General features: G+C 51.3%; 1 protein-coding gene across 3 annotated transcripts; it reads right to left on the bottom strand.

Moving 5' to 3' along the window:
* Nucleotides 1-1,707: 1,707 nt before the first annotated feature.
* On the bottom strand, nt 1,708-27,004 carry Odad1 (outer dynein arm docking complex subunit 1). 3 transcript variants are annotated; one of them, XM_027920351.2, is made up of 15 exons: nt 25,903-27,004; nt 25,694-25,786; nt 24,428-24,527; nt 24,094-24,283; nt 14,402-14,524; nt 14,009-14,122; nt 10,530-10,597; nt 8,084-8,253; nt 7,821-7,955; nt 7,025-7,107; nt 6,491-6,659; nt 3,214-3,377; nt 3,038-3,135; nt 2,681-2,759; nt 1,708-2,581 (listed from the first exon to the last, which is right to left on the bottom strand). In XM_027920351.2, exons 1-15 carry the CDS (start codon nt 25,985-25,987, stop codon nt 2,030-2,032), a joined length of 2,223 nt encoding a protein of 740 aa, XP_027776152.2. In that variant the 5' UTR covers nt 25,988-27,004; the 3' UTR covers nt 1,708-2,029. The 3 variants fall into 3 exon arrangements, with proteins under 3 accessions (XP_027776152.2, XP_027776153.2, XP_027776154.2); XM_027920352.2 differs by having other exon boundaries at nt 25,995-27,004; XM_027920353.2 differs by having other exon boundaries at nt 26,139-27,004.
* Nucleotides 27,005-27,210: the final 206 nt, after the last annotated feature.

The following is a 27,210-nucleotide window of genomic DNA, read 5'->3' as shown; positions in this document are numbered from 1 at the left end:
AGACTGCTGGGAGCCTTTACCAGATCCTGGGATCAGATGAGGAGAGAGTTGATTGGATTGTCTCTGTGCTAAGTGCTCGGGATTGCACACCGGCCTGGCCCATGCTGCCCAAGCACCGTACCACTGAGTCCAGCCCAGCCCCCTACTCATCTTCATCCTCATCATTGTCCACCCAGCCTGTGCATCCACGGGTTCTGCATCTGAAGACTCAACCAACAGCAGATCTAAAAAAAGATTTTTTAATGGTGCCAGCCAGACACAGTACCTGTAATCCCAGTGACTCAGGAGGCTGAGGCAAGAGGATCCCAAGTTCAAGGGCAAGCATCAGCAATTTAGTAAGGCCCTAAGCAAGGGAGCAAGACCCTTTCTCAAAAATAAAAAATAAAAAGGGCCAGGGATGTGGCTCAGTGGTTAAGTGCTCCTGAGCTTATATCTGGTATGAAAAAAGAAAATTGTGCCTGTACTGAACGTATTCAGACTTTTTTCCTGTCATCATCTCCTAAATCCAGTGTAGCTCTTCACAGAGCATTTCCATTATAGCAGGCACCGTGCTCTAGACCTGTCTGGACCTGTCTGGAGTGTGTGGGGGATGTGTGTAGGTCAGTCATAACTATGCCGTGTCACATAAAGGACTCAAACGTCTGTGGACCTTGGTATTTGTGGGGCTCCTGGAACCAATCTCCTATGGATGCCAAGAGACGACGGTACTTATAATCACAGATGCATTCGAGTATTCGCTCTGCCAGGCTTTATACACACACACACACACACACACACACACACACACACCTCCACAGCACATTCTGTTGTCACACATTCTGCCTACCTGGGTCACAAGGGTAAGTGACAGGTCACCTGCTTGGACTTGGTAGGATGAGGTTTTGACAGGGCACCAAGCATGAGACAGGCAGGGGTCACCCACAGTGGCCTAGGTCTCTGAATTCTCTGCTCCAACTCGGTGGCCCGCAGCTGGTGTAAAGCCTGCAGATATCCCTTCCGTCCTCCCCTTTCAGACACAGGCCACTGTACTTCCCCCCACCCCACCCTGCCCTTGAATCGAGGCATGGTCAGGTGACCTGCCTTGGATGATAAATTTGAATTAAGGCAACTGTGTCATATCCTGGGGAAAGTTCTCCCCCCCCCCCCACAACACACACACTGGGGATTGAACCCAGGGGCACTTAACCACTGAGCCATATCCCCAGCCCTTTTTTTAAGACGGGGCCTTGCTAAGTTGCTCAGGGCCTCACTAAGTTGCTGAGGCAGGTCTTAAGCTTTCGATCCTCCTGTCTCAGCCTCCTGAGCGCCTGACCCAGGTAAAAGTTCTAGGAGCCTACTTTTTCACTTTCCCTTTCCCAGTGTCAAAGGAAACCGGCATCTCTCCAGAGGGAGGCTGTTCCAACAGCCTGGGGCACAGGGAGCAGAGCTCTTGGCTGACCCACACACAGCAGCAGCAATGGAAAGAAAGAAACCTTTGCTGCACTCGGGGGGTTACTGATTCTGGAGCATAACTGTTACCACAGGTAACGCAGCCTACCCCAGCTGACACCGCCCCAGCAGAGCCAGAAACGTGCAAGTCTCAAAAAATGAATGAGTGAGTGAATGGCAGAGAATAAGGACAGGGTCACAAATTCTCCCTGGACTAGTGGTCGAGGGAAGAGCCCTGTCTCGAGCTGGCTGTCTCACACACATGTACCCGGTCTGGGGTAAGAGTTGAACTCCAGACCTTTATTTCCTGGGGTCACAGCTCATCTGGTCAGTATGGGGGAGGCTCTTAGGGAGTGAGGAACGAGGAGCTGTGAAGATGAGGATGTGAGGTGCCAGGAGAGCCTGGGAGACGGAGAGGAGGAGTGAGCGGGAGAGGGAGAGGAGGCAGGAGTGGGGGAAATGAGCGCTTAGGACGGGCAGGAGGAAAGAGATGGAGGGGCAGAGAGACAAGGCCCACGCTGAGAGATGGAGACTCCCAGGGCAAAGAGGGAGGCAGAGACGGGGAACCTGCAGGGCGCAGGGCAGGGCAGGGCTGGACGCCCTAGAAGCAGCGGGAGTCCTTGCTGCTGGAGGAGGCAGGCCTGGTGCTGGAGGGGGCCCCTCTGCTGGAGCTGGGGCCCCCGCTTGATTCTGACCCCACGCCTCTGCTCGCCATGCCACCTGCAGAGCTCTCCTGGCCTCTGCTGGAATCCACATAGCCAGTGGACACCAGGTTGCTGCCCGAACTAATGGGTCTGAAGGTCACACGGCCGGCGCTCGAGGTCCAACTGGAACCTGGGACCCCACTGGCGCTCATGGGGCCAAAGGTGGTCTGGCCCGTACTGGAGTGGTGACCCCTGGACAGCTGGCCTACACTGGAGCTGGGGATGCCAAAAGTGACACGGCTGATGGAGCCTGTGCCCTGATCCTTGCTGGCTCTGTGGCTCAGGATGGACCCAGGAATCCCAGGGATCCTGCTGGTGGCCCCCAGGGAGGGCCCCGCACTGGCCACTCTGGTGCTTGAGAAGGCCCCGGCCGGGGTGCTGTCAATCTTCCCCACTGCTTCCGCCAGCTCCTTCTGGCGCTGCTCCTGGGCCAGCTCCTGGACCTCCACCTGGGGCAGGGAGGACAGTCAGGGCCCCAGAGAACAGCCGAGGCCCTCCCCACAGCACTGCCAGCCCCGGCCACCACCTGCAGCCGCCAGCCCGCTCACCGCCTGCATCACTTGGCTCAGCAGCTCCTCCCTGCTCATGGGATGGTCGTCTTTGGCCACAAAACCGGGGGGATCCTCTCTAGGGTTGGGGGAAGGCAGAAAAGTCTAGACTCATGCCCACAAAAGGCCAATGGCACCTCCTGCCTTTACCAGAGGCCCTCAGCTGTTCTCGGGCCAGCCCTCTCCCCTTTGCAACACCCGTGATCTCCTCTCACACAGTCCCCTGGAGTCCTAACTCTGGCTCTCTCTAGCCCCTGCATCATCCTCCATCCTCCCTGAGCCAGGCCCACCACCTAGTCCCAGACCCCAGCCCACTTGTTCCCTAGCCCCACCAATGCCTGCCCCAGCCCCGCTCACATGCTGTCAGGTGGCTGCAGAGGGGCCATCTTCTTGGGAGGATCCTCATAGCTCTGGCCCAGCAGCAGGAGGGCAGTGTCCGTCAAGGGGGCTTGGTTCTGAGAATGCGAGAGCCAGGGCTCAGCTCAGGCCTGGCCACAGGTCAGCCCCCAGGGCCCGTCCCTGCCCTGGCCCACCTGGACTTCTAGAAAGGCCTGCACTGTCAAAAGGTACACCAGTCGCTTCTCAATGAGGCTCAGGAAGAGGCTCATGTCCCGATCCCGCATGTGGGTCTTGACACCGAGGAGGTCCTCGATGACGCTGCTGTCACAGTTAGCCTTGGTGAAGAGCAGCTGGATATCTGGGGGCGGGGGGGCTACTGTCATTGATCCAGCACAGCCCAGTGGACGCTAGCCCTCTCCCTGCTCAGGTCCCTGCTGTGCATTCTGTGGAGATAGTAGTCCAGGCTCAAAGATGGAAAGGGGCTCAGCTCAGCTCAGCAGCCCCACCTGAGGGCTCAAGAGGACAGAGCTAACATGGGCCTTGCCTCCGTCTGACACCTTAGCCAGAAACAAACCCAGCCTCCCCAGCCTCCTGGGCTCCAAGACCCTCTCCCTAGGCCCTCCCAGGGCTGGAGGGCACCCAGCAGCCTCGGGGCTGCTGCCTTTGTGTTTTTCTAACCTCAGTCCCAGTTGCATTCAGTCTTCCCTGGACCCACTAGACAGGGTCACGGCCCACTTGTGCTGAGTTATTAACCAGCCATTGTTCATGAACTAAGAAGGCACCGGGACCTCGACAGAAACCTGCATCCTATCCTCCCGCAGTCCCGGGATCTCTCACAAAAAAACACCATCCTCCTGGACCCTGGCCCATCAGTCCCCTGCTTGCTGTTTTATGCAGTTTCATGGCATTCCTGCATGTTCTTTAAATATATACATAACATGCCTCTATTTCAGTTGTGTTTAACTTCATAAGAGGGTCTCATGGCATTATTGATAGCAGCAAACAATTGGAAGTGACCTAAGTGGATAACTCTGGGACAGCCATAATGTTAAGGGTTGAATTGTGCCCCCAAAAATGCACGTGTTGGAGTCCTAACTCCCCAATGCCTCAGAATAAGACTTTATTTGGAAATAGGGTCATTGAAGATGAACTCATGATAAGATGAGGTCAGAAGGGAGTATAGTGGCCCCCGCCCAACATGACTGGAGTCCTTATAAAATAAAAGGGGAAATGCAGAGATGGGACCCAGAGAGCAGAGCCATCTACAAGCCGAGGACAGATGCCTAGAACAGATCCTTCCTCCCCAGCCCTCAGGGAGAACCGATCCTGCAGAGAATTCGATTTCCAGCTTCTGCCTCCAACTGTCAGACAACACACTTCTGTGTTTAAGCCATCCCATTTGTGGTATTTTGCTACGGCAGCCCCAGCAGGAGAATAAATCTCGTAATATTACAGAATGAAACTCACCAAGACCAAGAATGAGATAGCACTACTATTCCATTCTGTTTTTATCATATTACCACGTCACTCTATGTTAATATATTTTGATTACTGAAATGGCACCAAGATATTGGTGAATTGAAAAAAGCAAAATAGCACACTTCTAAATGGAGGAACATGTTATTTACGCAAAAATGACCAACCAAAAATGTATAAAATGCCTGAGTGTATGTGTGTGTGTTTGTAAATCCCAAGAAAAGGCGACATGATTGAGTTCCACTGCACACCCACCGCCTCACCACGGCCCTCTGCTCCTCTCCTGCTGTAGTGCCCATCACCATCACATCTGACAACTGCACCTCCATTTCCAGAGTGGCTCAGAAAGAGGAACCATACCGAGGCTTACAAATGGTGGCAGTGGTTCCAAGCCAGGGTGGCCTGGCTCCTGAGTGCTCTGAATGGCTCCTTCCCCCCAAAATAAGATGGAAAGGAGGACACCCTGGAGGGGTGATTTTAGCAAAAGAAACTCTAGGCTCCCGCCTCATACAATACATACAGATTAATTTGCAATAGGGAGCAAAAACAATAAAGTTCCAGCAGAAAACAGAGGAGCGTGCCTTTGTCACCTTAGAGCAAGCCAAGACTTCTAGGGAAGGCCACAGAGTCACTAACAACAAAAAGAAAAGTTGGTAAATTGGATACCGTCAAAACTAAAAAATAAATTTAGGTTTATCACAAGAAAATGAAAAGGTCAACTATATGGAAGAAAACATGAAAAAGAAACACTTTTCCACTATTGGTGGGATTGTAAATTAGTACAACTGCTACGGAAATCAGTATGGAGGTTCCTCAAAAGACTAGGCCTGGAACCACCATATGACCCAGCTAGAACACTCCTCAGTATTTATTCTAAAGAATTAAAGTCATCTTAACTATAGCAATACATGCATTCCCAAGTTTATAACAGCACATTTCACAATAGCCAAACTATGGAACCAGCCTAGGTGTCCATCAACAGATGAATGGATAAACAAAGTGTGGAATAGCTAGGCGTGGTGGCACACACCTATAATCCCAGAGACTCAGGAAGCTGAGGCAGGAGGATCACAAGTTCAAAGCCAGCCCAGCAACTTAGTGAAAATGTAGTATATATAAGCGATTAAGTTTTATTCAGCCATAAAGAAAAATGAAATTATATCATTTGCAGATGGAAATTGAGACCATTATGTTAAGCGAAATAAGCCAAACTCAGAAGGTCAAGGGTCATATGTCTTCTCTCATATGTGGAAGGTAGAGAGGAAGAAGGAAAAGAAAGGTGAGGGATAGCGATGATAATGTAAAAATCAAAGGGAGATGAGAATAGAAGAAAGGGCCAGGGAGTGGTGAAGGGATATTCTGGGATGGACATTAGCCAAATTGTTATATTGTGTGCATGTACTAATATGTAACAATCAACCCCACCATTCTATACAACTATAATGCAGCTATACAAAATGTGGAGGAAAAAAAAGACTACTATTCAGAACATGCAGTGAACTCATGCAACTCAGTTTTAGCAAGACAAACACCCTAATTTGTTTTTAAATGCACAGGATTAAACAGGGTGCCCTAAGTTATTAGTCATCAGACAAACTCAAATTAAATTAATAGAGGTAGTACTGCATGCGCATTCAAAGGGCTAACATCACAACCTCTGACGGTAAGAGGGGCCAGCCAGGGCGCAGGGCATCTGGAACACTCTGGTGCCCTCATGTGGATTTTCTAATAAATCTCAGTACAGACCTGCCCTGTGACTCAACAATACCACCACCCTGCAGGCATTGGTGGACAGAGGGCTAGACCAATCAGGAATACTGGATGGCTGATGCCCTTGATGAACAGAGATGGATGTGGTCTGGACTGATAAGCAAGTGCACAAAGCAGCCACGGTATACCTCCAAGGGGCCAGCCCAACTGGACCCTCTGCCGGCTCACTGCACCCCTCCAGATCAAGAAGCTGGGGCTGGAGGAGGGGCTGGCACAGGCACTCACCGGCCTTGAGAGTTTCCACTTGACCTCGAAAGTCCTTCAAGCGGGCCTCAAGCTGATCCGACTCAGAGCGCGCCTTATCCAGGTGCTGCTGCAAGGCGGCCTGCCGCTGCGCCTCCTGCTCCTGCTTGGTGCTCCCGCTGGCGCGCTCGTTCACCAAGGCCTCCTGCATCTGCGGGGCAAGGACTGGACACTGGGCGGGGCTTCAGGAGCAGGGGAGGAAAGTTCAGGGACCAGAGAAGGGGTAAGAGGGAGGAGGGAGGGGGAGGGGAGGGGAGGGGAGGAGGGAGGGGGAGGGGAGGGGAGGGGGGAGGGGGAGGGGAGGGGGATGGGGAGGAGGAGGGGGAGGAGGGGGGGATGGGGAGGAGGAGGGGGGAGGAGGAGGGGGAGGAGGAGGAGGAGAATGGGCGAGGAGGGAGGGGGAGGAGGGGGAGGAGGATAGGGGAGGAGGATGGGGAGGAGGGGGGAGGATGAGGAGGAGGAGGGAGGAGAATGGGGGAGGAGGGGGAGGGGAGAAGGCGCGGAGAGCTCACCCACCTCTTTGATCTCTTCTAGAAGATGCTGCAGTTCCCAGTTCTGCTCATTGATGAAGTTAAACTCCGCGAAGTTGCGTTCCTCAACTGGGGGAAATTAAGGTGGGGTACAGAGAGAGAGAGACAGAGAAACAGAGATCACAGAAGAGCAGAAAAAGAAATATTCAGAAAGACCACACAGAAAAATAAAATAAAATTGAAAACAAGACCACACACAGACAAAAGTAGAGACCAGTAGAAAGAAAAGGTATCAGCAGAGTGACACAGAAATCCAGAGTTAATCAGAGTGAAAGAGTCCGGGACAGAGAGAAAGTCTCAAGGAGGCACAGAGCAGGAGAGATGCAGGGGCTCAGAGAAAGGCGAGGTGTGAGAAAAGAGGGAGACAAATCCGAGAAACAGCAGCAGGGACGGGAGAGAAATGAGGGACACGGAGTGGACGCAAAGACTCCATAGGCGGCCCAGGCGCGGGGCAGGGGAGGTGGGGAGACGGAAACAGAAAGCAGATGCAAGAGGGCTACGGAAACCGAACCCCGAGGGAAGGGTACAGACCCCCAGGCCGGTGGGAAACACTGCAGGGTCGGGGGGTGGAGAACAACGGGATGGGGACAGCAAAGGGGGACAGAGACAGGCCATAGTCCCAGCAAATGGACAGAGGCCGCGCGTCCCAGGCCTGGTTCCTTGTTCCTGCGCCGGTGAAAGTCCCCAGGCCCAGAGATGCCTAGCGCTGACCCAGGATGGTCCACGCGGGATGTGGGGGTGCTGGGCCAAGAGCCCCCCTCCCTCTGCCCAGTGCCACTCACTGTCCAGGTACTTCTGTACCAACAGATCCGGGTTGCTCTCGCCGGTCAGCTGGGACAGCTTACTCATGGTGTCCTCATAGCGCATCACCAGCTTCTCCTGGGAGCTCTTTCGGAGTCCTTCAGCCGCCTCCCCAGCTGAAGAAGCCACAGCTGTGAGGTGGCACCAGGGGCTCGGAGCCCAGGGCACCCGCTTCCACCGACATCCGGAGCCCGCCCTGGAGTGGCAACCAGGCCTCCCGGGTGGGCGTCCCCCCGCTGCTCACGCTTCTCCGCCGTGAGATCCCCGCGGTCGTTGTTCTTGAGCTTGAGGAAACGGTGCAGCTGGTCCAAGTGTGATATCTGCCGCTGCAAGATCTGCGCCTCCGTGTCGTTCTGGGCCACCTCCTTCTCTGTCCGCTCCCGAAGCACGCCCATTTTGGTCTTTGCCTCCTCCCTGTGGGGGGAGATCAGCAAGGACCAGGAGGTCAGGATTGGGTAGAGGTCTGGGGTCCTGGTATAAGCACTGTCAGCTGGGGGTCGTAGGGATGGGGGGAAGTTAGCTGGGGTCACTGGGATGGAGCCAGGTCGGCCTGGGACAGAGCAGTCACCCTGTAACCACAAAGAGCACAGAGCTTTCTAGGCTCCAGGAGCCAGATCAAGATAGGGCTATGGGGCAGCCAGGACCTTGTGAGGACTGACAGCATCGCCCACTGACAGGCACTGCTACTGTACACAGGGCATCTGGGAGGCCAAATGCCCCCGTGACCCTGGAACAAAAACAAAGGTGGTGATGAGGGCCAGTGGGAGATTATACCAGGATGCCCAAACGTGGGCCCAGGTGATAGGGTGACTGTACCAGAGCTGTGAGATTGTGTTGTTGGAAATTTAGAGGCTTGTACAGCTCAGGGCCTGGTAAAGCCAGGGAGGAGGTGTCACCCCATTAGGATATCGGGGACTCCCTAGAAGCCTCTCTCATGCACATCCCCTGCCTTGCTCAGCTCTGAACGCAGCTTTTCTGCTTTTGGCCTGGTGTGACCAACTGTAAGTTCACCACACCTAGCCTACTGCAAGGTCACAGGGTCAGGGGGTAGGACATAACGAGGGCCAGTTCCTGAGGCTCTCTGCCCACTGCCATTCTAGTTCCCACCTCCATACCCTGGCCAGTCTTGGTTCCTCCACACCCAGATCCCAGCTTCTTGCTGAAATTTGATTCCTTCAAGGCTAGTTATGGCCAGGCCTCATGGGTGGGCAGCCTCCCGACAACCTGGTCCCCAGTGACAGCTCCAGCCTCGCAGTCAGGACTTGCAGATCTTTCTGTTCCTGGGACTCCATGGAGCCCAGGGACAGGGGAAAGAAACCCAGCTTCCGGGCAGCTAGGACCTTCAGGGGTCTGCCTTACAACAGTAGCTCGGGGAAGCAGAAACCATCATGACAATCATGTCACAGTGAAGGAAACAGGCTCAGAGAGGGACAAGGACCTGCCCAGGTCATCCAGCAAGGAAGCACTGGAGACACAAGCTGGTGTGACAGAAAGTGTGGGCGATGACACCTGCCCCTGCTGAAACTGCCCTGTGCGGCGCCCAGGCAGGTGCCCACTTCAGGAGGCTGGAGGAGAGTGGCACAGGCTTGTTTCTGGCAATGCTCGGATGCGCCACAAGGACTGGGCAGAAAGTATGAAACACGACAATCAGATTCCCTCCCTCAGAATTTGAATTAGGAAATGCTAAGAATGAGAGAACAGGAAGCCAAAGCTAGAAGGGTGTACAGCGAGAAAGACCTGGGCCATGGCAGGGCCAGGCTATGAAGAAGCCCAGCTGCGAGGGAATAGAAGCCACCAACTAGGTACGGTCAGGCCCTGAAGGGTCAGGGCAGGACAAAGCTGAGAAACCACAGTGGCTGAGCCTCAGAAGCTTCACCCTGAGGGAAAAGCCCAACACGAAAGGTCCCAGGCTGTCCAATTCCACCTATATGAAATGGCAGAACAGGCCAGGCCCAGAGACAGAGGGAGCCTGGAGGGCACCAGGGGCAGGAGAGTGAGCAGGAGTTTCTTTTGGGGTGACCGAATGTGTTGGAGAGGAGAAGTGGGTACAACACTGGGGCATTCTAGATGCCGTGGGCTGCACACTTGGAGATGGTGAATCTTGTTATGTGCATTACAAAGAAAGGAAGAGGAAGGGAAGAAATCACAGAAACCATGAGGCACACCTGGTCTTCAAGGGACCCGGTGGTGTCAGGCGCCCCCAGGAAGCAGAAGTCAGGGGGTGGACAGCAGAGGAAGAGGAGAAGGTAAGACGCCAAGCAGGGAGTGGGAGAGGTGCCCGGGGAGCGGGAGAGGTGCCCGGGGAGCGGGAGAGGTGCAGCCTGGAGCCCCCCACAGGAAGGAAGCCAACACCCAGCTTCCAGGGCTCCACTGGGAAGCAACCTGGGAGAACCGCGTCCCTTTCAACCAGCACTGATGAGCCTAGCTGCTGGGTGCCTCCGCGAGTCCCAGGCCCCCAGCTACGTGCGTCACCTGAACTCTCTCTCCATCTAGGAGCTGGAAGCATTAACCGACAGGGTGACCTGAACCCTCATTCTAACCACGTGCCCGAGAGGCGAGAGGCGGAGAGGCAAAGAGACACGTCACTGGGGAGCTGGCTCGGTCGTTTCTTGAGTCTAGAGCCCTCCCGCCCTTGCCTTGTGAGTCTAAGCCGCACCCGCCCCGCCCCAGCCGCGAGCCCGGGGCCCCACCTGACGGTGTAGGCGGAGGTGGAGGAGACGATGAGCGAGCTGACCATGTGCCGCAGGTGGTGGATCTCCTGCGGAGAGGAGCAGGAAATGAGCGCTGCTTCTGCCAAACCCGTCGCACTGCCCCGCCAGCAGAGAAATGCCCAAGCTGCGACGGGAGCCTCCTCGTGAGCAGCCGCCTGTGAAAGGGCCCTAAAGAAATATGGGACAGGGCTGGGCGGGGCTCAGCGGCAGAGCACTTGCCTGGCACGTGAGAGGCACCACATAAATAAACAAATAAACAAAGGCATTGTGTTCATCTGCAACTACAAAAAAAATTTAAAAAGAAGAAGTGTGGGACAGAGGAACATGGAATGGATGAGGGGCAGAGGTGGCTCAGAGCCGCTCTCCAGGGAAAACGCCTAACCAGGACTGTTCCTGAGAGTGGTGGGCAGGGAGATCCATGCGGACCCTATCACTGTGCTGCAACGGGGATGCAAGTCCCCCCCACACACAGAGGTCCACGTGGGGAAAGCCTGCTCCCAGCATCAGGTCACTGGGAGATGGGGTTACCTTTAAGAAGCGGAACCTAGTGCTAGGTGATTAGGTCACTGGAGGTGCTGCCCTCAGAAGGACCCTGAGTGCATTCTTTTGAGAGCAAATCTGGCTCCTTCCCTGTCTCTTGGTCTTCCTGTCTCATCATATAATGTCTCCCTCTTGCCCGTGCTCCACCATGATGCCATCTACTATGATGTGACACAGTCAAGGGGGCCTTACAAGAGCCAACATTGTGCCATGTAGACTTTCAGCCTTCAAAACTATGAACTGAATAAACCTCTTTTCTTTATAATAAAATATGAAGCCTCAGGTATTTGTCATAGCAACAGAAAATGAATTAATATACCCTGTGACCACACTTCTATTTTCTATTTTCTAGTTCCACAGATATTTCTACAGTGTTATGGGTAAAAATTACTCTTTCAAAAGGAAGAAAGAGCCAGGTGCAGTGGCACATGCCTGTAATCTCAGTGGCTTGGGAGGCTGAGGCAGGAGGATCACGAATTCAAAGCCAGCCTCAGCAACTAAGCAAGATCCTAAGCAACTCAGCAAGATCCTTTCTCTAAATAAAATACAAGAAGGGTTTAGGGATGTGGTTCAGTGTTTAAGGCCCCTGGGTTCAATCCTTGGTACAAAAAAAAAGGAAGGAAGGCAAGAAATTTGATATACATACACATACATAAAACATGTATAGATACACAGATACATAAACAGGTGGGCATACACAACAACCTACGTTAGGGTAGAGAACTAAGAAATGTATGACTTACAGGAGCTGGGTGGGAACCAGGTAGAAGAGATGGGAAGGCAATGATTTTTCCTTGGGATACCTTTTAGAAGAGGGCGCTTTGCCACTGAGCCACATCCCAGCCTTTATTTATTTATTTATTTTTAATTTTGAGACAGGGTCTCACTAAGTTGCTTAGAGCCTCACTAAGTTTCTGAGGCTAGCTTTGAACTTGTGATCCTCCTGCCTCGGCCTCCTAAATGGAATATTTTTGATTTGGGAGACTTGTTAATGTTTTACTTATTCATAAAAGAAATCAACAGGGAGAAAAGGAAACTAACCCTGAATATAAACAGAAGTCATGAACCTCACTGTATCACACTTGAAGAACATAATCACAGGCTGGGGATATGGCTCAGTTGGTAGAGTGCTTTCCTTGCATGCTCAAGGCCCTGGGTTCAAACCCCAACACTAATAATAATAATACAGAAGACCAAAAAATAGAACTACCCCAAAAAACTTCTGAACACAATGATTTGAATAGATACATAAATGCTGAGGAGAAAACAAACTAGAAGCGAACCTTGACCCCTACTCGTTATATTGGGGCGGGGAGTAGCACAGCTGTAGCAATTCTGAAACTCTTTTGAGTATACACATGATTGAGCTGACAAGTAATAAACTAATAAGATTGTTGCTTTTGGGAGCCAGGATTGCCACCGTAGAGAAGCAAGATGAAGGGGGCACATCCAGTCAAACACCAGTGATGCTGGATTGGAATTCAAGGTGTTAACAGAAATTCCTGGCTGTCTCCAGAGGAAGGGCTTCAAAGTTGTGACGATCCATAGCAGTGAAGGCTCGGTGTCTGATTCCTGGATTCTCAATACCTGCTCCCCACTAGGAAAGAACAGGACTCCTAGGAGGATGGTGAACTCCAAGGTTAGGGCAGAAGAAGTACAAGGTCACTTTTACTGTCTGGCCAGAAAGTGCTCAAAAAAAAAAGTGGTGGGGCTTGCCCCAAGGTCACAGAGCCAACTTGAAAGGGCACTGAGTGGCCAAATCTGGGAGTAATCGAGCATCAAAATCAATGATGATACCATGGGCTATCACCACTAGAAAGACAAAGTCAGAATGCTCACTGATGATACCAACACTCGGGGGAGAAGGGGCTTTTCCTGAGAACAGTAAAAGACACAGAGAAGTAGAAAGCTCCTCTGCAGCCGCGGCCCTCAGGATGCAGGCAAATCAGGAAGGGGGCTGACCAGGCCAGTGAGCGAACGCGGGAGGCAGGAGGTTTCAAAGACGAAGAATCTCCCTGAGACCCTTGTGATGTACCCATTACAAAGAGAAGCCCACCTGGGGGAACCCAAGGGTCAAAGGCAGCCTCACTAGTCAGGGACCAACAGGGAGCAGAGGCCTCCTGCTGGAACGCACAGCTCAGGACCTCGCGCAGGGCACTGAGCAGCCTCAGAATCAGAACATGAAGAAAGGCCAGACGAGCTCCTAGAGAGGGACATGCACAACACGGCTGGCCTGGATGCTTCCAAAATGCCAAGGTCGTGGAGACAGGAGAGCAAAGGCAGCATTCCAAAGGAACCGTGAACGGAGCCAGGACAATCAAATGCGACCTGGGATCCTGGACCGGAGCCTGGAGCCGGAAAATCAAATTAGCTACAAAGGACGGCGCGGGGCAGTCTTGCAACGTGGACCCATTAGGATTCGAGCAATGTCAAAGTTCCTAGCTTGGATAACCGCACCCTGTTTGTTTATAAAAATGGCTGTTCTTAGGAAATGCACAGAAGTACTGAGGAGCACAATGCCTGCGACATACTGTCTAACTGAAGGACATCCGTGACACTAAACCCCTCCCAGCGGACAGTGAGCGCCGAGCGGGGGCCGGCTCATCATCCTGGTGAAGGAGTGCTTTGTATGATTCTTGCATCTTTTCTGAAGAATCAAAGTTATTTCAAAGTAAAAGTGAAAGGAGTAGGGGACGAAGGGGACGAAGGTGGGCAGATTCTTCAAAGGACTCTGAAGTGTCACTGACTGACCTGCAGGTGCCAGGTCCCCATCCCTGGGACTACAGCAAACCTGTGGCTCTGAGCAATTCCAAGCGAGGCTGGAGCGCTGGTGCAGGACCAGGCCAGGGCCGCCCCCCTCACTGACCTTCTTATCGGTACCACGCGCTAACCGATTGCCACTGGAGCTCGGCACTGACCTTCTTCATCTTGTGGTCCACGTTCAGATGGCGGCGCCTTTCAATGCGCAGCAGGTCCAGTTCCTCCCGCAGGGCCGCATTCCGCACCAGCTGGATGTCAAAGTGACAGGTGACCTGGGGTGGGGGGAGCAGTAGTCTCTGAGGCCTGGCCTGCCTCCCTCCTCCAGACCCAGCCAAGGAGGGGGCACAGAAACCAGCCTGTCCCCTCTGGGGACCCTGAGAGTGTACTGCCCCACTTGCAGGGCTCTTCGGTCTCCATAACTTGGGATCCTCCGACCCCCTGGGGTCCTTTCTCTTGATACTGCTCCCTTCACCATTTCAGAACCCCACTCCTATGTGCAGTGCTTCCCCACCCCAGAGTTGGGGTCTGGAGAGCAGAGACACCGCCCTCACCCTGTTCAACTGGTCTTCCAGGATCTTGATCCTTCGCTGGACCTTGGCCTTCTCTTTCTGGATGAAGCCGGGAGCCCTGGCGCTCTTGTCCTGGGTGAAGATGCGGGTCTCCCACTCATCGATCTGGAAGACAGGATGGTGTCTGTCCGTTGCCTGGGAGACCTTGAATGGCCAGGCAGACGGCCGACATCCACTGTCCCTCCCACCTCCCACAGTCCCTAATCCTCCTGTGGTTCTGGGGCTCCATATCCAACCATGACCCACCCACCTGCCAGCCCCATGGCCCAGCTCTGGACGACGGCTGGGGCTGGTCTGGGGGGGGGGGGGGCGCCGTGGTGGAAGCTGAGCCAGCCGGCTCCTGCCCTGGCGTTGGGGGAAGTGCACGAGACGAGACTGAAGGAAAGGATTGCTGCCATCACCACCCCTGCCACAGAGAGGCCGGGAGAATGAGGCCAAACAGAGTGAAGAGGAACCCCAGAGGTGACAACAGGAGCCTGATGACACGAGACCCAGTGGGTCAGTTTGTGCCTAGAGCCAGCTCCCACCCAGTTGCCTCCCTTCTGTGCTGTCTGTGCTTAGCTCACTGGGCTCCGAAGGAGGCCTCATTGGGGCAGATCTTTCTTTGTCTGTGTCTCTTCAGGGAGGGTGACGCCTCTGTGCAGCCCACACCAGTGACTTGCTTATCACTGTCTCCTGACCTGTGCTGTTATGGGTTGACTGTGTCAAAAACTCAACCCAAGTCCCAACCCCCAGTAGCTAAGGGTGTGACCTTATTTGGAGGCAGGAACTTTACAGAGATCAACAAGTTAAATCAAGGTCCTTAGGTGGGGGCCAACCCCACCCACTGGTCTTTATGGAAAGGGGACATGTGAACATGGATGAGCGCCCAGGAAGGGCATCATATGAGGACGATGCTGAGGGACGCATCCACAAGCCACTGAACCCACAGGTGCCAGTGGAGAGGAGAGGAGGGGACACTTGCCCTCACTGCCAGGGAACCAGCTCCGCCAACACGTCGGGCCTGGACTTCTGGACTCCAGCGCATGAGACAACCCCTGTCTGCTGTAAGAGTCCCCAACGCAGGGGACAGGAAGCCTGCCACCACCAGCAACCTGGGCCTGCACGGGACACCTCAGAGCACCGCAGCCACCTCCCGACTCCCCCAGGGGTGTTCAGCGGCTTGAGGAAGACATCGATCAGACCCCAACGCACCACTGGCCCAGGCAGTGCACAGGCTCAGCACCAGCTGGGGCCACTTTCCTTACAGGGACGTCACACCTGTGTGACCCAGGGTTTCAACAGCTGGTGTGATAAAAATAAAACTAAACCCCCAAAGTTTTACCCTTGGGGGAAACTGAGCAAAGGGTATGGGTCATCTCTGCGTTAGTTCTTGCAGCTGCTGTGAATCCACAACTATCCCCAACTAAATTTTCTACTAAAAACTTCTTTAAATGTTCCATTAAAAAAAAAAAGCAAGTCCATCAATAGATGAACGGATTGAGAAACTGTGGTGTACACACACTGGGGTTCTGCTCAGCTATGAAGGAGGAGGAGGTTGTGGCATTTGCTGGTGAATGGATGGAAATGGAGACCATCGCGCCACGTGAAACAAGCCAGACCCAGAAACTCAAAGGTGAGACGCTTCCTCTCATATGTAGCAACTAGAGTATACCAAGGAAAGGAGGGAAGGCCGAAGACGTGAAGATGCGGGAAGATCAGTGTGGAGGCAGCATGGAGGGGCAGGACAGGGGAGGAAACGAGGAACAAATTCTCAGAAACCAATGTTATGTGCATAAATAGATACCCCTCAGGGAACTTCACCTTGCGTATAAGTGAAAAGAAACAACCAAAAACTAATAAGTAGACAAGCGAAAGGAAGTCTAGACCAGGGGTGGGGGGAGGACAGGAAGGAAAAGTGGGGGGATCGCGAACTGAAACCGAGTCCCACACAGGTATGATGTTGTCAGGATGGACCCAACCACTCTGTGTGACTGTCATGGTCCAATAAGAAAAAAAGCAAGTAACGCACGGTACAGGAACAATACAGAGTTCCACAAAATCACCTGGGAATGAAGGCAGCCATGCTCAATCTGACTTCAAGAGTTGGAAAGACTGTTCAGGGCCTGTACACCATCCAGCTGGTAAGGATCCTGACTTTTTTTGGGGGGCGGGGGGCTGGGAATCGAGCCCAGATCCTTGCATGTGCCTTCCAGGCAAGTGCTCTACCACTGAGCCATATTCCCAGCCCAAGAATGAAATATAGATTTTTAAAATTTATGCATATTGTTCTTACAAATGGTTTACATAAAAAGGTTTCTAACCTGTCAGAACACAAACATTTGTAAGATTATTTTAAACTAGTTAATAAATACAACTGTCAGCAGTGCACTATGGGATCACCTAAGACCACTTGGAGAGCGGAGTAGTATCTTTTCAGGAATTCTGTGAGCCAGTTGTTAAATGTTGGTCATATAAAACTGCCCCCTGTATTAGTGTTCTGCTGCTACAGACCATATTAGTCAACTTTCCATTACTATAATGAAATGCCTAGGAAAAATAACTTAAGAAAAAAAGCTTTGTTTAGCTCACACTTCTAGAGATTCTATTCCAAGATCTGGTGGTCCCATTGCTCTGGGCCTCTGGTGAGGACATTATATGACAATAACAAAGGGCACATGTTGGACCAAACCAGTTCATCTTGAGCCAGGAGGCAGAGCAAGAGACGGAGGCCAAGGTACCACAATCCCCACAAGGGCACACCCCAAAGGAAGGGGATATGCAAAGGTGTCAGTATATTCATCACAGCCAAGATGGGAGGTTAACCTTGTGAAAATTAACAAATGCTACAAGTTAAGGTGCTTTTTACCCTAACGGCTGCTTCCCAGCACACCTCTGGCCGGTAGGGATTTCTCTGGGGGCTAAAAAAATTACTAAGAAATTAAGGGCTCCAGGAATCAACAGAGCTTAGGACCCACCAGCTCAGGAAATTCTCCCCAACATTAGAAAAAAACTCTTACAATTTTTAAAAATATTCATATGGTTTTTATACAGTGGGAGGTAGGAATTTTTTAACAGTTTTATTGAGGTGTAGCTGACATATAGTGTAACTGCCCAGATCTGAGGTATACAAGCTGGATACAGTGGCCACACCTGTAATCCCAGTGGCTCGGGAGGCTGAGACTGTGCCATCCAGAGTTCAAAGCCAGCCTCAGCAAATTTGGGGGTGGGGGGCCTAAGAAACTGAGCTAGACCCTGCCTCAAGATTTTAAAAAGGGTGGGGGTGGGCTGGGAATGTATCTCAGTAGTAAAGAGCCCCCAAGTTCAATCCTCAGTACCAAATGGGGGGAAAAAAGATGTAAGGTGTACAACTGGATGAGTTTTGACATAATCAAGATAGTGACTATATCCACTACCCCCAGGCCTCCCCACCCTCTCACAGTTCTCCCCACGCTCTCCACGGCCCCTGCCCCCAGCTGTCACCCCTGTTTTCTGCACCATTTCCACTTATTTTAATGGAACCATATAGTGCATACTCTTTTAGAAGGACAGGGTCTGGCTTTTCCCACTCAGGGTGATGGATCTGAATTCCCCACCCTGTTGTGGGGTCCACAGTGCATTCTTTGCCCTGGTGAACGCGATTCCACTTTTTGCAGGTCCCACGATGTGTTTGTCCTTTCACCCCCTGATAGACATTTAGGTTGTTTCCAAAATTCAGTTTGGGAGTTTACAAATCAAGTTGAGTCATTATCAATATTCACGTACAATTTCTTGTGTGGACATGGGCTTCCTTTTCTCTTGGGCAAATACCGAGGAGTGGAACCCCTGAATCTTATGATAGATTTAAAAAAAAAAAAAAAAAAAAACTGCCAAACTCCTTTCCCATGGTTGCACCCTGTGTGTCCTCAGAGAGCAGAGTGTGAGAGCCCGTCCCCTTGAGGCATCACCCTGCTCACCACGCTGCCTCAATCCTTAAGTCCCAAGTCCTCGATTCTGCAGATACTGCAACAAAATCCACACAGGAGCATTCAAATAGGTGGGAACTTCCCATGCTCCAGAGCTTAGGTATGAGAACACTAAAGTCCTCATGATCGTTATATTTACATATTTATATAATTATGTATCATATACTGTATTTTCGTTTTTATAGATGCTCCACTTCTGGGGCAATGGGTTCAGTGAAATTCATTTCCTTCCTAGTGTATCACTTTTGTTCAAGGGCAGTGTGGCCTGTTTCTGAATTGTATGTAAGATGAAATAATGCTGCATGTATGTTTGATGTCTTACTTCCTTCATTCAATTGTTATTTACATTCATACATGTTACTGTCCCTAATCAAAATCCATTTGTTTTTCATGGTTGTATACTATTTCATTACACAAACATACCACATTTCTTTACTCATCTAAAGGCTGATGGACCCAGGCTGGCCAGTATGGGAATGCTCCTACCAACATTCTCTTATATGAGTCCTGGCTACAGGACTCAGATGTGGAATTTATGGGTGATTATGGGTGATTGTGGGTGATGAGGAGGAAGGTCAACAACAGATCTAAACCCCTTTTCTGTGGGCGAATGACTGGTTGACTCTCTCCCAACACTGCTCCCATGGAGTCAGACGGGGCTAAGGCTAGCTGGGTCCCCAGGTAATGATGTTTAATATAAAAAATGACACCCAGGGGGCTGGGGATGTGGCTCAGTGGCAGAGCACTTGCCTAACATGTGTGAGGGACTGGGTTCGATTCTCAGCACCACATAAAAATAAGTAAGATAAAGGTATCGTGTCCACCTACAACTTAACAACACCCAGCCACCACACAGCATCACCAACTGGCCATGCTCCTGCTGCCAGCTGAGAGGCCCTCACAGGACGCACTGCCTCCCGTCCTCCACCCCTCCAGGCAGCTAAGTTCCAAGGGCCACACTAGAACCTAGTGGCCCCATGATGTGAATGCCAGGCTGAGCCCAAGCCCCTCGTGGTGATCAGGCCAAGAGGATGGCCCTGGGTCAGAGTCCATCTTCAAATTTCATAGATAACGGGGGAGGGTTGTGACAACTTACACCCCCACTGATTAGCAAGTGTCCCCACTGCTCCTTCACCCCAAAATGATGCTTTTATTCAGACGTCAGTGTTTGAAGGCCTGGTGTGTTTCAGGATGCCTCACTGTGGTCTTAACGAGCTTCCTCTGATTACTTATAATCCCCATGTTTACTGAGCATCCACATTTCTTATTTTGTGGTGTGTCAGCTTTGACTGTTTTTGTAACTGCACTGATTCTTAATGACATGAAGAAGTCCCTCACAGGTCCTTGGTGCTAGTCCTTGGTTAGCTGTGAGCTGCAGATAACCACTCCTACCCCCAGACTTCCTGGGTCTGCTCTTTATGGTTTCTCTGGATAAACAGAATTTATCCATTTTAATGTCATGGAATGTATCCATCTTTCCCTTTAGAAGTAGAGGTTTCTGTCATTTCTTTAAGAAATCTTTCCCACCCTCACACAATTATATCTCTCTGATCATCTGAAATTAATTAGGAAAATGTGAGGTCAGGGTCTGATTTCATCTCATAATTTTTATGGATATTCAATTTTCCAGCACCATTATTGGAGTTCTATTTCTCTGAAGTTATAGATCAAACGTTCACATACGCACAGCTCTCTTTCAGGGACCTCTGGGCGGGGAGTGGGTATTGAACCCAGTGGCTCTTTGCCACTGAGCCACATCCCCAGCCTTTTTATTTTTGATTTTGAGACAAGGTCTCACTAAATTGCTGTGGCTGTCCTTGAACTTGAACTCCTGCCTCAGCCTCCTGAGTCACTGGGATTACAGTGCGCCACTGGCTGGCTTCTTTCAGGGACCTCTATTTTCTCTCATTGATCCGTTGGATTAGCTAGTTACTAGAGCTTTACGATCAATTTTGATAACTGATGGGGCGAATCCTCCCACATTCCTCCTCTTCTTCTAAGTAAACCTTAGTTATCTTGTCCTTTGCACTTCCATATAGACTTTAGAATCTGCTTGTCAATCACACCTGTAAAGAATAGCAACAAGGCTGGGGGGTAACTGAGTGAGCACTTGCTCAGCAGGCATTAGGCCTGGGTTTGATTGCAGCACTGCAGACCACTATCACCATCATCTTTTTGATTGGGATCATATTACATCTATAGATCAATTTGCAAGAACTAACATTTTACAACACACTCTTTCAATCCATGAATGTGGTATACCTCTACATTTATTAAATGTTTCTCTAATATCCTTCAATACAATTTCACAATTTAGTCCATAGAGGTCATGCACACTTTTATTAGATGTCTTCCTAAGGACTTCTTTTGGCTATTATAAATGTCTTTTTTTTTTTTTTGGTACTGGGGATTGAACTCAGGGGTGCTTCATCATTAAACCACATCTCCAGCCCTTTTTATTTTTTATTTTGAGAGAGGGTCTCCCTAAGTTGGTGAGGGCCTCCCTAAATTGCTGAGGCTGACCTCAAACTTGTGATCCTCCTGCCTCAGCCTCCAGAGTCACTGGGATCAAAGGTGTGTACCACCGCATCTGGCCTTATTTTATTTTCTAATAGTTATTGCTGTTACAGGAAATTACAATTGCCTTTGCATATCAATAACTTTATATCCAGCCCATTGTTAAAAGACCTCATTAATTACAAGTTAGCCCTAGATTCTTGGGATCTTCTATGTACATAAATATGTCATCTATAAATAATGACAGCTTTATGTCTTTCTCCCCAATCTTTTTATCCATTTTATTTTCCTTGCTTTTTTTTTTCTTCTTCTTTTCTCTCTTTCTTCTTCTATACTGGATAGGACCTCCCTAGAGTGCAATGTTAAACACAACTGGTGCCACCTGACAGCCTGGTATTGCTACTAATCTCAAAGGGATCCTCTTATTTTTCCATGTGTTACTGTCAAATATGATATCTATTGTAGATGTTTTCGATGTTTTTTCCCTAGTTTGCTTAAGAGTTTTATTGCATTTTTTCCCAGCACGGGGGATTGAACCCACTACCTCACAAATGCTGGGCAAATGCCCTGCCAGTACTGAGCCATGGCCACAGTCCTTGCTTAATATTTTTAACCTTCAATGTCTGTTGAATTTTATCACAGAATGTTTTGTCTGCATAATGTGGTAAATTTAGAAAATGAGAGTAAGCATCACAAACAGTGTTGATGCTCGCTGGGCGTGTGGCACACACCTATAATCCCAGAGGCTTGGGGGCTGAGACAGGAGGATCGTGAGTTCAAAGCCGGCCTCAGCAACAGCAAGGCGCTAAGCAACTCAGTGAGACCCTGTCTCTTATAAAATACAAATAGGGCTGGGGATGGGGCTCAGTGGTGGAGTGCCCTGAGTCAATCCTCAGTACCCGCCCCCCTCAAGAAACAGTGTTGCTGAATTCACATGGCAAATTGAGCAGACACAAGTCTTATAAAAGTAACAGTAATAAATTAAAAACTTTTTCAATTGGCCCTTCAACACATAGTTTGAGAAATTCTGAGAATCTCCACTCGTAAAAAATCTAACTGGAGAGGCTGGGGTTGTGGTACAATGGTAGAGCATTTGCCTGGCATGCGTGAGTCACTGAGTTCGATCCCCAGCACCACTTAAAAATAAAAACAAATAAAAAAAAGGTATTGTGTCCATCTTAAAAAAATCTAACTGGAGACTAATTTTACATTTTTCTTTGCCAGGAAAGCTCGTCTATTCGCTTGTTGATGATATTTTCACTGGTGTAGTAGTTTAAGTTGACTTTTCTCCTTTGGCAGTGAAATTATAATCTTTCTTTCTTTATCATTTTTTTTTTTGTGTGTGTGTGTGTATGTGTGCGTGTGTGTTGCTGAGGACTGAACTCACTGTTTTCTGCCACTGTTTTTTTAGGGATCAGCTGTCTAGCTGAGCATGGGTAAATGCCTGTAATCCCAGCAAGTCAGGAGGCTGAAGCAGGAGGATCACAAGGTCAAGCCCAGCCTCAGCAATATGGAAGACCCTAAGGAACTTAGCAAGATTCTTTCTCAAAACGAAGAACAAAAGGGGCTGGGGATGTGGGTTCATTCCCCAGTACCATAGAAAGAAGGAAGGAAGGAAGGAAGGAATCAGCTATAGGTCTAGCTATGGTTCCTCTGAAAAAGTTGTTTTCTGGCTACTTTTACATCCTTTCTTGACCTTGTGTGTGTACTGGCCAGTTCTCTACTGTGGGACCCTAACCCCTATCTGACCTGCAGTTCTCCATAATCAAGTTTCTTAGGGCAAAAGAATCCATGGGATCAAAATAAGCAGATCATCCTGCTTGGACCTGACTCTGCTGAGTTTCCATGGACGACTAAAGAAAGCAACTGAAGCAGACACACCCACTGAGCCCCTGAACTTCACGAAACAGCCACAAGCCTAAAGTGAAAACCAGAATTCAGCTTCCAAAAGGCAGTCAGTGGTATCAAGGGCTGTCCAAACAGACCAACTGAAATTCAAATGGAATCAAACCATGAACCATGTGATAGACACAGTCAGGATCACTGAAGGCATCTGTGTCCTAATTCCTGTAACCTGTGAATACGATGTTACCTTCAACAGCCAAAAGGACTTTGTGGATGTGATAAAGTTGAGGATCTGGACATGGGGAAATTAGCCTAGAAAAATCACGTTGTTTGCAAGGACAAGTAGCTGATCTCGGTGGAGCAATTTGATCAGAGGATCCAAAAACATGAAAAGGGGAGGCATGAGAGTCAGAGAAAGAGAGTGGTTAAGAAAAGCAGGGCTGGGGTGATACAGCCCAGAAAAAGACTTAACCCGCCACTGCCAGCTTTGAAGGAGGAGGAAGGGGTCACGAACCAAAGGATACAGTGGACTCCAGGAGCTTTAAAAAGTATGGAAACAGATTAACCCTGAAGCCCGCAGAAAATGCAGCCCTGACAACACCCTGCTTTTAGACCAGTAAGACCCCTGCAGACTTCAGACGTCCAGGGCTGCCATGTTCTGTGGTCATTGTTACAGCAGCAATAAGAAACTAATACAGACCACCACACAGGAGCAATTTCCAAACTCCCATTTGTGAGTCAATGATGTGCAAGAAAACATTTGTTCTAGACAAACAGTGCTCTTTAATCAAAAGTAGGTGAGAAATACCAGGATGAATCCCTTGTAGAATAAAGTAAATATTCCTTGGTGTCACTTCTGTTTCAGATATGTATGTGTGTGTTTTTATCTGTATGCATCTGGGTGCGTACAAACTGTATCACAATGAGTCACAGTCTTAAAAACTTGAAAGGACGCTAGCCTAGAAAAATCACATTGTTTGGGAGGACAAGTAGCAAGGACTTGGGGTGACAGATTAGAAATCTGACTAAATTCTACTATATTCCATCATCCTATTTTTGCAAATGAAAAAACTGGGGCCCCGAGAGGTGAAGACTTTCCATGGCCACTCAGCCCTGATGTGGCAGAACTGGGATTCCCATGCAGGTCTGCTGGCTCAGGAGAGCCTGTCCCAGTGAACAGCACCAGCCCCTCCTCCCACCTTGAATATCTAGGATTGTGCAAAGCACCAAACCCCCATATTCCCAATGACCAAAACTCCATCGGGTGGATGCTTTTGAAGGCCCCATTTTTCAGATGAGGAAGCTAAGGTTCAGGAGGTTACAACTGTGCCCTGAGAAGGATCCACAGAGCCTGCTCTCGGCACCCACCTGCTTGTCCAGGGCCTTCATCTGCTCCTGCAGCTCCTCCACCTTGGCCTGAGCCCGCGCCTTGCACTTAAGCAGGTGGTCCATGCTCTCCAGCCGCTCATTGTCCCGCAGCCTCTTGACTTGGCTCTGGGCCACGCTGATCTGCATCTGGAGCTTGGCCCGCACCTGCTCCAGGCGCTGGATCTCCTCGCTGCCCAGGCAGGGAGGTGGAGGAGAGGCCAGCGAGGGGGCAAAGCTCAGCCTCTCTAAGGCAATCCCGAGCTCCAGTCCTCCCCGCTCAGACCAGCCCTTTTTATACCCTCTCCCCAGACCGGGGCCCAGGCTCTCAGCTCACAGTTGCTTGTTGATGCGCTGGTGGACTTCCTTGCTGTAGGTCCGCCTTTCCCCTTCCATCACCTTGCACTGTCGCTGCAACCTGCTCAGCTCCCAATCCACTGAGGGTGGGACCAAGCAAGGGACTCAACATGGACCTGAGCCAGCAGCCCCCTTCTCCCCAGGACCTGGAATCGTGGTCTCTCTGGGGTCTCACAAACTGCAAATGAACTGCAGACCCAGCCGCCAACTCTCTACTAGGACTACATCTCAGTTCCTGTACCCTCCGGCTTCCAGGTCCATTCATACTCCCTGTACCCAAGCTATACTCCTTCTTTCCCCTGAACCCACTCCACCGGAAGTTTGGACACTTATCTGTTTTACCACTAGAGGGCGCTCCTAGAACACCTCTTGGACCTCTGGAACCTGAGGCACCCTACAAGGGACTTGGGAAAGCTCGGGCTCCATCCTCCCTTCCAGCAGGAACCACAGTAGCCCTCCGCCCCATTCTCCTGCCGCCTCACGCTGTCCGCTGGTCCCTTAGGCTCCGCTTCATCCCTTCCTGCTTGAATCATCATCGGTCTCCTTCACAACCTCCATTTACAGTCCTCAGGGTCTTTTAACACCCAGAGTAGACCCTGGCCCTCCCATGCTCAAGGGCCTCCCAAGGCACAGTATGTACAGGACAAAGTCCTAGCTCCTCGGTCTGGCACTCGAGGTCCCATATGACCTGAGTCTGCCCATCTCTCCAGTCTTTTCCACCACCTCCCCACCTCCCAAGACCCAATGCTTCTTCACCAGGAGCACTTCTGTCCCCACAGATATTTGACAATATCTGGAGACATTTTTTTATTGCTACAACTTGGGCTGGGTATGCTACTGACATCTCATGAATAGAAGCCAGAGATGGCTTTTGGTATTCTATAACGCACAGGATATTCCTAACGACAAAGAACTCTCCTACTAGAGGTGTCAACAGTTTCAAGAGAAATTCTTCTCGGGGCACCCCGTTGTTCTCTCTGCAGAAACGCCCTTCCCTGCCTTCTCCCCTGAGCAATCCTTGGGAGATGTTCTGGGCCTCACTCAAATTTCTGCAGCTGCCAATCTTCCTGGCGCACCCCGCTGCTCGGGCCTGCCCACCCCCCATCTGCCGGGTGCTACTTCCAGTCGCAAGCATGCCTGTTTTCCCACTAGAGGGCGCTCCTGGAGCTCGACCCGGGACCTGGAGCTTGGGGAAGCTAAGGACAGGAAAAGGATGAGTGGGAAAAAGAAAGAATGTATGAATTACTCATTCCCTCCAGGAAGGACTCGCTTCCATCCTCGGAGCGGTTGCTCTTTGCAGAGAGTTCCAAAGGCATCTTGGCCAAAGAAGGCGGGGCTCCTGTCGGAATTAACACCACATCCTTCAGAAAGCAGGCAGTCAAGTGCCGGGAGGGGGGGGCGGCGAATTGCTAGGGACTGGGATTTGGAAGAGGAAGACACTAGAACCGCTCTGACCTTTCTCTTGAGTCTCAGTTCCTCCCAGGGACCGGATAGGTATATCTCTCAGGCTGGGACCCCACACCACTCCTGACCTCCCCATCTCTCACATTCTTGGACTTGCGTGCCAGGGCTCACTAGCGCAAGGGGACAGGTCCCGTGAGCTCTCCGTATCTCCGAGGACAGAGCTGCATGGTCAAAGGAGGGGGAGCCCGGGTCGGCGGTGGGGTCAGGATATAAGGCCCCAGCCCTACCTGCTGGAGTGCCCGACCTGTGTCCTTAGTGCTCTAAGCTCACTGTTGTGATCACTGTTGTGATCTGGTTACTGGGGAGATAAGGGACCAATGAGGCCAGAGGACAGCGTCCTGGGAGGGACCAAGGTAGCGGCGTAGAATCTAGGTGGGGAGGAAGGGCGGGGGAGCGGAGGAGGTGGTGAGTGAGCCACTTGTGGGGCTCCCCGGGGCTTAGACTGACGGCTTCAGGGCCTGCGGAGGCTGGGCTGGGAGAGTCAGGGAGGAGTGGGACTGAGAAGGTCCAGGGCTTCGGGGTGGGTGAGGGGAGGAGCACGGGCACTTGTCAAAGGTGGGGCTGTCAGGGACCACAGGGAAGACCGGGGCCTGTAAAGGGCGGGGCGGGGGCGGGGCCAGGGCCTGCGGTGGGCGGGGCCAGGGCGGTATTGAAAGGGCGGGGCGTTAAGGGTGTTCCGAGGAGCTGAGTACTTAAGGGGCGGAGCCGCGAGCGGCTGCCAAACGTCCTGCGAAAAGCGAGGGAGGGTTGGGCTACCCGGGAGGCGCTAGAACCCGGAGGGCCCTTGGGAGGTCAGGACGGTCCGTGTGGGGAGGGGACCTTGGGGTTGTGAGGGTCTGAGGGATGTCGCGGGCCTGTGAGCCGCGGACTGTGTTTCCGGGAAGGAGAGGCAGTAGTTGAAAGATCCTAGAGAGAAACGTCTGGAAGGCTTTAGGGCTAGACTGAGGTCCTTTGGGGCCGGTCGGAGAAACACGCGCCTCAGGCTGATTAAGGCCACGTTATTTTGAGACTTCATTAGCAAGGAGGCGGTGCCAAAGCCGGGAATTGTGGCGGGGGCGAGCGCTCACCGCTGCCTTAGGTCCTCGCAGAAACTCGCTACGCATGCGTGGCCAACGGCTTCCAAAGAAGCCGCCAAAAGCCCTTGGCCACCTACCGCGTCTGCGCATTGGGAGGCGGAAGTGGGCGGGACCTCAGCGCGGCCGCCTTTGCATCATCTGGCCACGCCCCTCTTGATCACACCCTCTTTCCGCAGGACATGCCCCCTCCGCAGCCAGCTGCTGCCCACATGGGCCTCCCTCG

The sequence above is a fragment of the Marmota flaviventris genome, chromosome 18, assembly GCF_047511675.1.
Source record: "Marmota flaviventris isolate mMarFla1 chromosome 18, mMarFla1.hap1, whole genome shotgun sequence".
Taxonomy (NCBI): domain Eukaryota; kingdom Metazoa; phylum Chordata; class Mammalia; order Rodentia; family Sciuridae; genus Marmota; species Marmota flaviventris.
This window is presented reverse-complemented; position numbering and strand designations above follow the sequence as displayed.